The sequence below is a fragment of the Pollicipes pollicipes genome, unplaced genomic scaffold, assembly GCF_011947565.3.
Source record: "Pollicipes pollicipes isolate AB1234 unplaced genomic scaffold, Ppol_2.1 Scaffold_4219;HRSCAF=4965_pilon_pilon_pilon, whole genome shotgun sequence".
NCBI classification, from domain to species: Eukaryota; Metazoa; Arthropoda; class Thecostraca; order Pollicipedomorpha; family Pollicipedidae; genus Pollicipes; species Pollicipes pollicipes.
In genome coordinates this window covers 4,459,123-4,472,215 of record NW_023596448.1, presented here as the reverse complement: position 1 = coordinate 4,472,215, position 13,093 = coordinate 4,459,123, and the positions used below count along the sequence as shown (strand labels likewise).

The 13,093-nt window shown below is 50.1% G+C and overlaps 1 protein-coding gene across 1 annotated transcript in view; it reads left to right on the top strand.

Moving 5' to 3' along the window:
- The first annotated feature begins 2,782 nt into the window (after window positions 1-2,782).
- The window catches only part of LOC119095693 (casein kinase I), a 32,626-nt gene continuing 22,315 nt past the window's right edge, over window positions 2,783-13,093 (top strand). Inside the window, exons 1-4 of the mRNA XM_037218549.1 lie at window positions 2,783-2,952; window positions 3,064-3,141; window positions 10,259-10,369; window positions 10,931-11,079. Coding sequence (XP_037074444.1) covers window positions 3,066-3,141; window positions 10,259-10,369; window positions 10,931-11,079 — 336 coding nt within the window. The 5' untranslated portion in view covers window positions 2,783-2,952; window positions 3,064-3,065. The remainder of the gene's footprint in view (window positions 2,953-3,063; window positions 3,142-10,258; window positions 10,370-10,930; window positions 11,080-13,093) is intronic.

Sequence of the window (13,093 nt, the reverse complement as noted above, 5' to 3'; positions counted from 1 at the left end):
TGCCAAAAGCCAAATAATCTAGTTCCTTTCCGGCGATCCAGCGACTTGTATGACTCGCATGGGTAGGAACCTGTAATTCAATAGCCGTACGTTGGTTGAGATGAGCAGTCTGTCAGGCGTTGAAGATCCGCTTAGCCCAGCAGATCCGGGTCTGAACCACCAATGCAACGCTTCACTTCGTAGATCCGCGTTCTTCTTTTCACTGTCCATTAAAAATATCAGTAAGAAGGTTACCTTTATTTGGCCACAAGATAGTCGGACTCGCTCGCGTTGTGTAAGCAGTGCAGAGTCGCGGCCCTGGCCGTGGTCGGACCTCGTCCGCCCCTAGGCAGTAGGCCGACGCGTACTGCGTGGGGGCTCTACTCATGATTTGCGACGGCACTGCTCATGTTTACGTACTTTTGACATATGTGAGTTTGTTGTGCTAACATTTGCGCTCGAAAGTTCGGCACAAAAATTGCTTACGACCTTTCTCCATATGAACTTTTGTGCGTTATACAAAATTGTGGTTGCATCGTTTTTCCTGACGAGCATATTGCCAAATGATCTTTATCAATGCGTATTTTGCCATTACGAGCTTTTGTTGTTGCGAACTTTATATCCTACGTAGTTTATCCTGACAAACATTAGACCTGTGCTGTATGTTTTGCAAACAAGCGTCAAGCTTACTTTTACAAAGGTGAAATGGACAGCACATCATTGATGCAAGAATACCGATGCGCACGGTTCTATGCAAGATTGGACTCCAGAAGGAGGCCAGGCCTGACGATCGCTCCGCAAACGGTCGACATCGAGCAGAAAACGTAATATTTGTTGACTGAAGGAAATTCAAGCAGCTTTCCGTTCCCTGCTGCAGACCATCCAAAGCAGGGGGAAATGGCGAGTGCCTAAGGTGGCTCAAACTCACTCTTTCATGGGTGAGGATGCAAACGCAGCCGCTCAAGCCAAATGATTTATCGACGCAATATGATATGAGCGTATAGAGGAATGATAACACCATACTTCTCTAATACAATGCAAACGCCACCCTTGATTGCCTCAGAAATGGTTGCCGTTAACAGCCTGATGACGTTGCCAATGAGACCATGAGCAGAAGTAACTCTGTCAGCTTTTCATGCAAGTACTCCGTGCAAATAAGCTGACATGACGTTTTCCGTGCCAGTAAGCTGAAGAGAGTGCATGCAGAGTATTGTGTAGTTGAGCAGTTTATCTCCACCACATCTCGGCAAAACGAGTCGCCTCAATGAGCAAGTGCAAAATTCAGAATAACTCAGCGAGCGTGCATTCAAATTGGGTCTTGGGATCAAGTTATGTGACCCATGAAGCGTTGCAAGGTTTACCTTACTTACAGTTTTGCACCGGTATTCTATATAACTGTTCTCATAACGCGGGCATGTTTTTTTTTTATTTCTCTCGAGCTCTTCCCCTGGTGTCCGACATAGCTGCTCTCTTAATAATCAGACTCGGTACGAGACTGAACATAAAGTTCATTGCTACAAACCGTGTACTTGGATTCACATCCATACCCAGGACCTGGAGTGCCGATCCGAGGGAAAGATAATTGCTTCTTAGGTACCATCTGGGACAACACAGCGAGCCACGTTTTTCCCGCAACGGGGCGGGGGTGGTGTCAGGAAAATTATTTCAGAAGAAGAGACTGCGACGGCGGCAGGAGACACCACCCTGATAACGGCCACAACGACAGCGTAACGGCCACAACGGCAACGTAACGAGTGTCCGCTTAATGGACTGGGGATCGTCGCATCGGACATGAGAACAAAGAAGAGTACGTTTTGTGCGACGATGCCATGGCGAGGCGATTCCGGGCAAGCACGCGGTGAATGAACCTTGATCTGGGTTATTAATAATAATCCAAAGCAGTCTGCCTGAAATAAGGGCAGTTCATTAATCACATGGGATCTGCAAGGACTGCTCGCTGGTGCCCAGCTGGGCCGCTTTAGGGTGGTCATATGGTTCCACCTGGGCCAGGTGAACTGAGCGACCCAGGCATCCCCATGTGGGTGCCATCTGGACCTCACATTACTCCAGGTGTGCTGCCCATGTGGGATCCAGTTAGTTGCCACGACGTGTCCACATGGGACCGAAGTGGATAGCCCAGATGGGCCCCATATGGCTGCCCATCTCAGATTCACGTTGGTCCCAGTTGGACATGTTGGCTGGGCCATTGTAATCTTCTCACATAATTGCACCTTCGCGATGGCTTGTAATTTACTAAAAACCTAAAAAAGTGCAACTTAAAAACTAAAAAAGTGCAATGCAATGCAATAGGCAATTGCCGTTGCGAACTTGAGTGTGTTGCTTCCTTCGCAGCAATTACCTTTTTGAACCGACCAAAAATATTTTTAAAATTTCAGAATCCCCGAGACGCAAACTAAAGTGGCCTCAATCCACGGGATTAGGTTTTTGGGTGGGTTAGGCCACCCAGTTGGCTAAGCCATCCACGAACCGCTTTCAGATGGCATATCTGCTCTCAATCATTTCGCAGAAGATCCAGTTTCTTGCCGATTCATGGGATGTTCTTTACGAAAAAATGCCGCCGATGATAGCTTATCCTGGGGTCCCAGTCTCATTCTAAGAATAAAGCCTCTCCAAAGAGATCTAAGGAATTTATCAGGAATGGAGGCTTATAATTGTTGTTTTCGGCAGAGTTTACCCTACGATTCAATCCACATTCCCACGTACCGTGTTACACAATATCCGTACATGAAATATGTCAGCGCCATCTATGAAGGATTTTTAGAAACATTTGATGAATGCCCCTCTTGGCATTGTATCGTGCCAGTGCGTGGGGTTGGAGGATTTGATGCGTGTGTGGGAAGCATAGCAGTGTTAGGGATGATCGAGGCACTCAGGGTCCAAATTTAGAAGTCAAGGTGTTGTTCTCAAGTGCTCGCAAGACCCGGAGACCGGGCAACGGAGAAAAAAGCAGAGGTAGACTTCCCTTTGTGTACTTACCTATCTCTTTGTGGTATTCAATATGGCCGACGATCAGCTGTTTAGTCAGTGTGGGTGAAAGGTTTTGATGATTTCATTTCTTTGCAGAAATGGAGCTCAGAGTCGGCAACAAGTATCGATTAGGTAGAAAAATTGGCAGTGGATCGTTCGGCGATATTTACTTAGGTAAGTGCAATGCATCTTCAAGGAGCACTTCATGACAGTTCCTAGCCCATCTATGTACCTGCCTATGCACCTGTTTACCCACTTACTGATAGCTGGGAGGTAGGAGACTAATATTTTTGTCAGCTTGATTGTAGATTCAAGTGCCAGAGTTTGCATGTTTGCAACAAACCTGCTTTGCTCCACACTGATGTCTGTGAAGATCATAATTTTTTAGGCGTCAGGCTGGGTTCAAAGGTGATATGACAGACTGCAACAATAGTTTGATTGCATGGCACCATCATTTTATATAAATTGGTGGATAAGAGATCTTGATAAGTGTATTTGGTGGATATGTGGGCAAGGTTAAGGGGTCTTGTTTAATCCAGAGAGGTCCTTCCACAGGCCAGACATTGATATGCATGTTTTGAGAAGTTTGTGTGTAAAATGGGTGGAGATGCTCTGTTATGGATCATTCATATCAGAGATCCTAGGCCAGATGCACCCATCCACCTGCCTGTAATTTTCCACGATATGTCAATGTCAATGTCACATATTACGTTTAACCCTTGATTCTGAAAGAGACGGAGTTGCTGAAGTAAGTTTGCTCTATACTGATAACTGTTCAGGTACTTTTTGCCTTCATTCAGATTTGGTATTGGTAGTGAAGGGGATGTGAGAGCAATTTCTATGGCATGAAAGTATTTCCTGTGGTTTGCACCTCAATGTGCTTCCAATGGACTTACATTTTAACAAAGTCTGCACTCTCTTCATGAGACAGGACTTTTCCAAAGGGCCTCCAGTGTATTGAAAACCTCTGGGGATGTAAAAACTCGTGATATCATCTGGGCTTATCTTGTTCATATTCCCCATCTTCATGCATTCAGTATCAGTGTCTTGTCTACCTCGTAATTATGACATTGCGTCAGCGGCCAAAGCTCTACTAGCAATCAAGATACCACTTGTCTCAGGATTTCAGGACACAAATGAGCTGCTAAAACTATAGGTTTTGCCTACAACTTAGCTTAGTCAACTACGTTCCCCACTGGAGCGTTAAGTGATGAGCTTCATTGATAGAGTTCCACTTAATCCCAACAAATGACCTATGTTAAGTAAATGACTGTCCTAAAGCATTACAGTTCTGAAAACCAATCAGTGTATTGGAATGTAAAGAGGCTTCTGAAAAATTCAAAAACACCTTATGGATATGTGCTGTTTCATGATCTCAGATAATGAAGGCACTGGAGTGGAATGAAAATGTGCAATTATACACTGACCAGTTGGCATCTCGGTCTACGTGAGTACAGGTGATATCACATGTGACATCAAAAATAGCCTTTGGCTACTGAGGGCATGCCATCCTGAATTAGAAAGACAGTCATGTTACAGGACTAAGACTGTGCTAACCAGCAGCAGAGCAGTGTGTGTATGTCTGTAGTCTGCTTTAAAGCACGCAGTTTGTCCTGGATACCTATGTTCGTGAGTTTGGTGCTTGTCTATAATTTCTGATTACGGGATATAGGTTTTATCAGTCCGCCAAAATTGTGTGTAATATGAAGGTTTGTGTTGGAGTGGGAGGCACACCATCATTTTTCACTACTGTTTTTGGGAACATATTGCCTCTGATGGAGGAAGGAGAACAGTTCATTAACCTTTTATATTGTAGCAATGATGGGGTGCTCTGAGTAACATTGGCATTAGTCCTCATGAGTTCGCATTGGAACACATTGCATAACTCATGTGGCATGAACTATGAACTGATTTTGTCAAGTTTGGTATTCAAACAGTGCTATTGGGCTCCACCACACCTGGTGAGCTGTGACACTGCACTGTGGCAAGTTTTTGCATAATTTCTTATTAAGGCAAAAGTGTGCCATGGGTGGAAATGAAAGCCATGTGGCACAAGCATTTAAACTACCTAATCCATTTTTGAGACACTAGGACCGGTAGTGTGAAATCGAGCCTCTTGGGTGGCACCAATTGAACATGATCTTGAATTTCAGATCACCTTTTGTGTTGTAAACCTGGATGCCATTTCCTTGTTGTTTGAAAAGTGGCATGCCATTTGCCAGTATAATTGTAATCTTGAAATCACAAGAGAAGCATTATTACATGAGGACATTGCATTATTATGACCTGAGTGTGAAGACAATGGATTTGTACTAGCAGTTATAGCACGTGATCTTGATAGGGCAACTAGGTAGCCTTCACTTGTGTCAAATAATTCCTAAACTCATAACATGCATGCATGTCATGCATGTTTTAGGAGTGGTCCCTTGGACTCAACAATCACAAAATTAGAGGTGTCACAATCATGCAAATTGTTACATTGGGATTTAGTTAATTTGTTGCCTGCACCATAAGACTGGAGTGCAGAGTTCATGGTGCCTTTTTGACCAGTGAATATCAATTTTTCCTGTGGGGACCTAGACATGTCTGGGTTTCTTTATGGCCCTGTCCACTGGGACACATGAATTGGCTTTTGACCAACTGTATGTATGTATGCTCTGGCAGATCTTAACAAAGGGCAAGCATTAAAGACTGCCATGCTGGAGTGCCAAAATAGAAGACATGTGTGATGCATGGTTTGTATGTGTACATGTGCATTGTTATTGCATTTGGACACACCTGGGGATTTGTGCCCAAAACATCTTTTTTGAAGTGGCCAACACAGTGAGCTGGAAAACAGTTGACACATATGATTGATGTTTGAGTTTTCCAGATGAGATAGACATTCACCATGGTGGCCTTGCATACTATGTCTAAAAATTAAGGTGATACAGCTTACTATACTAATTTGACATTAGACAGCAGAGTTGTTACTGAATTGTGGCCTTGTTTGTTGTGCTGTACTGATGCAACTAGCTGTGATTAGCAATCTTGCTCACTGGGGAATGAACTATAAATGAATCTGCCTCCAAGTTCTAGCAAACACTGATGAATTGTGTGCCAGAGCAAATGTTAACAGACAGTGCTTAAGTAGATGTCTGCTAAATCCTAAAGTAGATGTATTTATCCAAAGTCCTTTCTTGAACATTTCTTCTGACATCAACATATTTTCTAGCATTGTGTTTGTGCTGCACATACCATACATGCAGCAGCATAATGTGTTTTCAGATTATTTTGGTCTCACAGGAGACTCCTATGTGCTGATATTGTGTATTTTGTTAAAAGTTATGGGATTGCCATGCTAGAGCTGATACATAACATGACACCACCTTGCCATGCTAAACAAAATTAAGTTGATGTGTCACTGTATTAACAGATGAAGATACCATGTTTAGGCCACCATGTAAGAAATAATCATGTGGGATTTAGTCCCTGTAGGTCATAGTCACAGAAATTTCGTTCTCTGGAAGATAAAGAGTTTTAGTCTTATCAAAAATATGTATGGAGCAAAGTTTGTAGAAAAGATCGTCCACGCATTGTACTACGCTTATTTGCCATTTTCCAACCTTCCCTCCCTAATTACGCACTGGTTACGCTTGGCGAAACCGCTCCCCTGGTGCGTTGTGATAAGGGCAACGTGCCGAAAAGTAGCGTCCGTTTACCCTCCCCCCCCCCCCACTGAGGCAGTGACGCGAGCGGGAGTGTTCCTGTCTATGACAGGAATCCAACGTCTCTTGGCTTTGAGGTTTTAATAGGCATTGAAATATTTCAGCATTATTTTCAACCACTTGTAAACGTAGCGTCGCTGCCGTAAATTCCCGCTCCCGTGTTGTGCTCTCGATGCGCTCCATCAAACCGCTCTCCCCTCAACGTAACGTTACGCTGCCGCAAATGCCCCTTCCCGTGTCGTGCTCTCGATGCACTCCATCAGGTCCCTCTCCTCTCCATGAGAAACGTTATTTATGGATGGTCCCAAAGTTGTGGCATGCTCTTGTGACTCAAATGGCAATGCTCTATTTCCCAGGTTTTTCACCCCGCTGCAGTATTGCTTCACATTTTGACGTTAACACGGCCGGTCGTAGAGGGGTGCTACCTAGTGACAACTGTTGCGGTATTTTAGTCCATGGCGTCACTGCCGAAGGTGAAGTGCTAAAGCGGCAATATCTCAGTTGTTTGGAGACTTACCGGAGTCAAATCATTATCTCAGGAATAACAGTCCCCTGTTCATGTCAGGAAAGTGGAAATTAACTCTATAACGCAGTCCGTTGATCCCTCCCCGGGCGGCAATTTGGTCTCCTCCGCCGGGCGGGCGGGAGGCATCACAGACCCACCCACTTCATGCACAGCGGAACATATGCTAGACAACGACGGTATGCCAGATCTGAGCGGGAGGCGTCATCGGTGAGCTCGTATAAAACGGCGTCAGAAAAGTGTCATGGAACCTCGGTGCCGCTGGCTTTCGATTGGTCAAACCGGCTTGGCCGGGTTGAATTGGTGTTTTTCGGCATCTCCGGCGTTTATCTTTGGAGATAGGTCTGCCATGACAGCGGGAAGGCGGCGATAGCTCTTGGTGCGCGAAACCATGCGATTAAGAGGCGCATCAGTGACCGTGACAGGTTACCTGTGAAGTCTGGTCAGAGGTTAAGCCCGATGTGCATGACTCACCACGTTATCTGGGGAGCTGAACGTGTCAAGTCAAGGAGGAAGCGATGTCGGGTGTCGCCACGCTGCCCAATAAATCGAACGTGTCCGTGACATGATGAGAATGGTCCTGCGCCAGCTGATTCAGCCGGTGCATTTGAACGACGTGCACAATGGATGACCTGACGTGATCCTGATCTGCTGACCTGATCAGGCGCAGAAAATGAATGCACATAGCCCCAGGGTCAGGATTGCCCTTTGCAGTTATTTAAGGTCAGTGAGAACAAAACTGTGAAAAAGTTTGGACGTATTTTCATCGTACTGAACTTTCGCGGTACGAATTGAGAGCAGGCATAGCTAGGGCTGATGGCCTGCTATGGCTTTGTTCTTGTAACAAAGCTATGTTTTACTAAGCTCTCGCATAGACACAGGCAGGTATCTGCTTCCCATAGCCTGCTGGAAATGGCTGGGGAACGAATTTGCTTGCGACCTGAAATTACCAGATTCTTCTTATTTATCAGTGTTGCGCCCACCGTGAAGGTCATATGTCCAGGTCACGTCGGCGAGTGACCTCCGGCAGTTAAAACATCTCTACGTGTCGTACCAGGATGTGGTTGTACTTGAGCTATGTAGAACGCATTTTAATGTTGTCTTCCTGTCGTCTTCGCCCTGTGTTTGTTAAGCGAACTGCATTTTCGTTTTGATTGTAATGAGGCTGAACGCCAGATAGCTTACTGACCATCCTGCCACCCGACTTGCTTTTGAGGATAGCGTCATCTCTCATTGAAACGGCCAAGTCAGCATGCATAAAACCAAATCGCATTGCCTTGGTTGTGTCTGACGACGTTGTTGTACTAGTAGGTACTGATAAATATCACCGCACTTGCGATGAGGATCAGTCCAAGCCCCGTGAGCACAGGTCGCATCATTCAGCACTGGTTTCAGTGACCCCATTGACCCCGAGTGGTCATGGCGCTGATGGGGCGCGGTCAGTATACCAGGCTGGGAAAACAGTGAAGTAACTGGAGCGTACAACGAAGAAGTTCTTAAAATTATATCTATAAAGGCATCTAAGATGATACGAGGGCAATGACAGTGGTCTAAAGTGATGTCTAATTGATAACTTAGGTCCTTGAAATTATGTCCGTCTTTCTCATAAAAGTCAATTTCGACGCTCACTGTCGTAGCAATCAACGCATTGTCTGAGCACTGTATGAACAGACCAGTGACGACGCCGCTCCTGACGGGCTGGCAGTGACATCACTGATCTGTCTGAGGCCGCTGGGAAGCCGGCCGGAGCTGAGTAACCGGACGGCAGCCCGGCCCGCTCGTACCATGGCCAGTCGGGACCGGGCTGGTGGTGACGTCATTGGTCTGTCTGAGGCCGCTGGGAAGCCGACCTGAGCTGAGTAGCGGGACGACAGCCCGGCCCGCTCGTGCCGTGGCCAGCGGGGACCGGGCTGGCGGTGACGTCACTGATCTGTCTGAGGCCGCTGGGAAGCCGGCGAGAGCTGAGTAACCGGACGGCAGCACGGGCCGCCCGTGCCGTGGCCGGTCGGGACTGGGCTGGCGGTGACGTCACTGGTCTGTTCGAGGCCGCTGGGAAGCCGGCCAGAGCTGAGTAGCCGGACGACAGCCCGGCCCGCTCGTGCCGTGGCCAGTGGGGACCGGGCGTCCACTGGACAGCCGGTCGCGGGCGGCAGGTACCTCATTAGCTCTGTGTAAACCCCGAGAAATCTGCAGCGTTGCGGTCTGTGCGCAAACTGTGAATATTCTCACACTGGCTTCACTTTACGTTGGCGCCGGACCGCGGCGAAGTAGTTGTAGTTCTCCCAGCGCACTGGACTGCTGTGGCCTAGCTAGCCAGCAGCCCAATGCAAACATCACTAGTTCGGACTCAGACTAGCCCTATATATACCAATAATTGGCCTGCAGATTGAGGCGTCGCTTACTGTCTTTGCAGCGTGATAAGGGCTATTGTGATGTAAATAATGGCCTGCGCTCATCCCTCAGTGAAATGAGACGGAAGGAATACAAGGCAATACGTCCCACCGTTTAGCTCTTTCAGAACTACACTGGCAGACCACAAGGGCATTTCGTTGTGCGGTCCGTAAAGGGACACTCGGCGAAAAAATATTGTCTCGTCTTTGGGATTTGTTTGAACCAGAGGATGAGCTTAGCCATTTAATTCGCTTTTGTTTATAGCAGCTGCAAATTTGACATGTTTTAATTTGTCTTGAACTGTGACGTCATCGGTGCTTCAGACCATGAAAAAGCGATTTCGGGCGTGATATGCAGAGCCGCCGATTGCAGATTGACGCGGCGAGCCCGGTCCAGTAGTTCCAGAGGTGGCGGGGGGGGGGGGGGGAGGGATGTGTTCCGATGAACTCGCGGATTGCGACGTATTCCAGCCGACGCCAGGGTCACTGTACCTGACTGTCGCTAGTCTATAAGTATAGCTGGCGGATGCGATCCCCAGAACTGCTCGGGTTTGATGACAGTTTGCGTGCGCCCGAGTCCATTCATCGCACATGTGTAGGTGGCAAATTCAATACCGGGTCATGTCTGATGCTTCACTTCGTTCCTTCTGCTTAATGGCTCCGCGTTCCAGGTACAAATATATCGACTGGGGAGGAGGTGGCCATCAAGTTAGAAAGCCTTCGAACGAAACATCCTCAGCTTTACATCGAATCTAGATTTTACAAGATGCTTCTAGGTGGAGGTGAGTTGCGCTGGGGTCTTGTGCTGCGCGGAAGCGCGCGCGCGGGCCCCGCCAGATCCCGAAGGCAGAGCAGTGTGACGGACTTCAGCGCCAGGCTTGTGCTCCGTCCGGGTATGATTCCGCGTCAGCATATACCATATTCGGACCAGCCCCTTCGTGAGCCGGTCACTGAATACAGCGAATAGTTGGGCCAAATCGGCGGGGGTGGGGGGGGGGGGGGGGGAGGTCTCCTTTACACGCAGCAGTGCTGCACGTCTTCAACGGTACAGAATCGCCTCCGACAGTCACCTGGGCTGACGCTTCTCGAGTGGTCTGTATTATATATATATATATATATATATATATATATATATATATATATATATATATGTATATGTACATGGATGTAGCCCGTAGCATGTGTCTGACCTCATCAGACGCATAAGGTCACATTTCCGGATGGAGCGGCCGTCTCGTGTCTGGCTGGCTCGTTATTCGGGTTGGGGTGAAGGTGACAGGAGAGAGGGTGGGCTTGTTCAGCCCGGCGCCCTCACCAGCTGACTCCGCCGCCTGCGCCCCCAGTCGGGATCCCGGTAGTAAAATGGTACGGCACTGAAGGCGACTACAACGTCATGGTGATGGAGCTGCTGGGTCCCAGTCTAGAGGACCTCTTCACCTTCTGTTCAAGGAAGTTCTCACTGAAGACGGTGCTGCTGCTGGCCGATCAGATGGTGAGTAGACGGCGCCATGACGCCGACGCTCGGTCCGCGGTGCCCTGTTTAGTGTGCGGGGAGCTGCAGCCGTCCGCCGTCTCGGACAGTCGGTTCTGCTATGGCGGTGTTAAGTGTGCGGGAAGCTGCAGCCGTCCGCCGCCTCGGACAGTCGGTTCTGCTGTGGCGGTGTTAAGTGTGCGGGGAGCTGCAGCCGTCCGCCGTCTCGGACAGTCGGTTCTGCTGTGGCGGTGTTAAGTGTGCGGGGGCTGCAGCCGTCCGCCGTCTCGGACAGTCGGTTCTGCTATGGCGGTGGCTGTATGTCAAGCCTTGGCTTCCGGGCTGTCGCGACCCATGACCGTTGGCTTCCGCGACGGTGCTGCCGGGGTCTGCGGGCGGGTGTGTCATATGCGCATTTGCGTAGTTCATCACATCACATTTGCTTATGTCATCGGCAGCGACTCAATGTAAAAGCTCCTTGGCTCGGGTGGAGGCGGGTGGACTTTTGCGTGGATGCTGCGCGAGATCTTACCAGCTCGAAAAAACCTCGCTCAGGTGAAAAAGGCGTTATTTGTATTTAGCCCACGGCAGCCAACGGCTTTGCTGCTGTCGAGAATGGTTTCCTGTCACACACCGCCGCCTGATGACGCTGAGACGATGCTCGCTGTGGGGCGGTGCTGAAGGTCGGTGCCTCTGCTGGAGGTTGGTTCCTGGGAGGAGTGAGCGCAGTGCGAGTGAACGCGGCTGCTCGTGACGGCGCGGGGCGAAGCTGGTGACGTCTGCGGCCGGTCTGGTGTCGGCGGCGACCGAGCGCGCCGTGCGGTCCGCACCGACCTGGGCCGTCCAGGCAGCTGGGCCCCGGCCGCTCCGGCTGGCCGCTGACTGCGCCCTGCCAGGCTCTCGTGTCCGTCGTCCGCCGCTCGACGCACACGGCCGGACCGCCAGGCCGCTGCGAACAGCCGTTCTCAACGATGTCTCGCGTATTCTTGAATGCGAGCACGTTAAGCGCCAGATTGCACGGGTTTTCTGCAGAGCGCCACGCCCGCGTCAGCTCGTCAGCTAAGCGCTGACTTGGCGAGGTGCCGGCCTGGAAGCACGGCCATGACTGCGGTCCTGCCCGGATCTTCCTGGCTTCCCATTCGCGACCGGCTGAGCAGCATCACCGCCAGCGCCGTCTTGTTCGGAATGAACCGCCGCACGTCCACATAGTACGCGCCACTCGCCATCCCGCACTTGTCTGTCTACTGCAGTTGGCAGGCGGGACACACGCGTGAGCACAGGGTGACCGGCGCAGCCCACCCGGCCTCTCAGCGCGAGGACCGGGCCGGGCCTGCCGCTGTCCGGGCCGCGCCGGCCGCTGGTGTGGTGGGGCGACTCCTCAGCGCGAGGACCGGGCCGGGCCTGCCGCTGTCCGGGCCGCGCCGGCCGCCGGTGTGGTGGGGCGGCTCCTCAGCGTGAGGACCGGGCCGGGCCTGCAGCTGTCAGGGCCGCGCCGGCCGCCGGTATGGTGGGGCGGCTCCGCGGCACCGCTCAACAATGATTCAAACCGAGTACTGGGTGCTTGAGACGGTCGCATGAGTGGCTTTATGTTTGCGCTCTACGCGCACGATTAAAGGCTCGACAATCCAATATCGAGCGCTCCAAATCTCGCTGGCTCTCAGCGAACGTGGCGATATATGTGAGAGTTGGAGGGGCCACCTGCCCGAGCAGCCCAGCACGTCAAGTCGATGAGGAATGCAGTTGCAATGAATGATTACAGCCCTGTGGGACTGTTCGTCGCGCCCGCTTGGATGTAAGACGGGGGGGGGGGGGGAGGAAGCACACGGGGCGTGGGGTCGGTGGTGCGCCGTGTATGCACCGTTGGAATGTGTTCCCTTCGTGCACGGACATCCGAGGCCGGGACCTGCGGGGAAATGAAGCGTGCTTGGATCAGAATAGTAAGGCAAGCCGGCATTTGCCGACCACACCATCCAACTGAATTCCATCGGAGGGACTCCCATCGCGTCACAGTTACGAGCGTACAGGGGGCATTGGT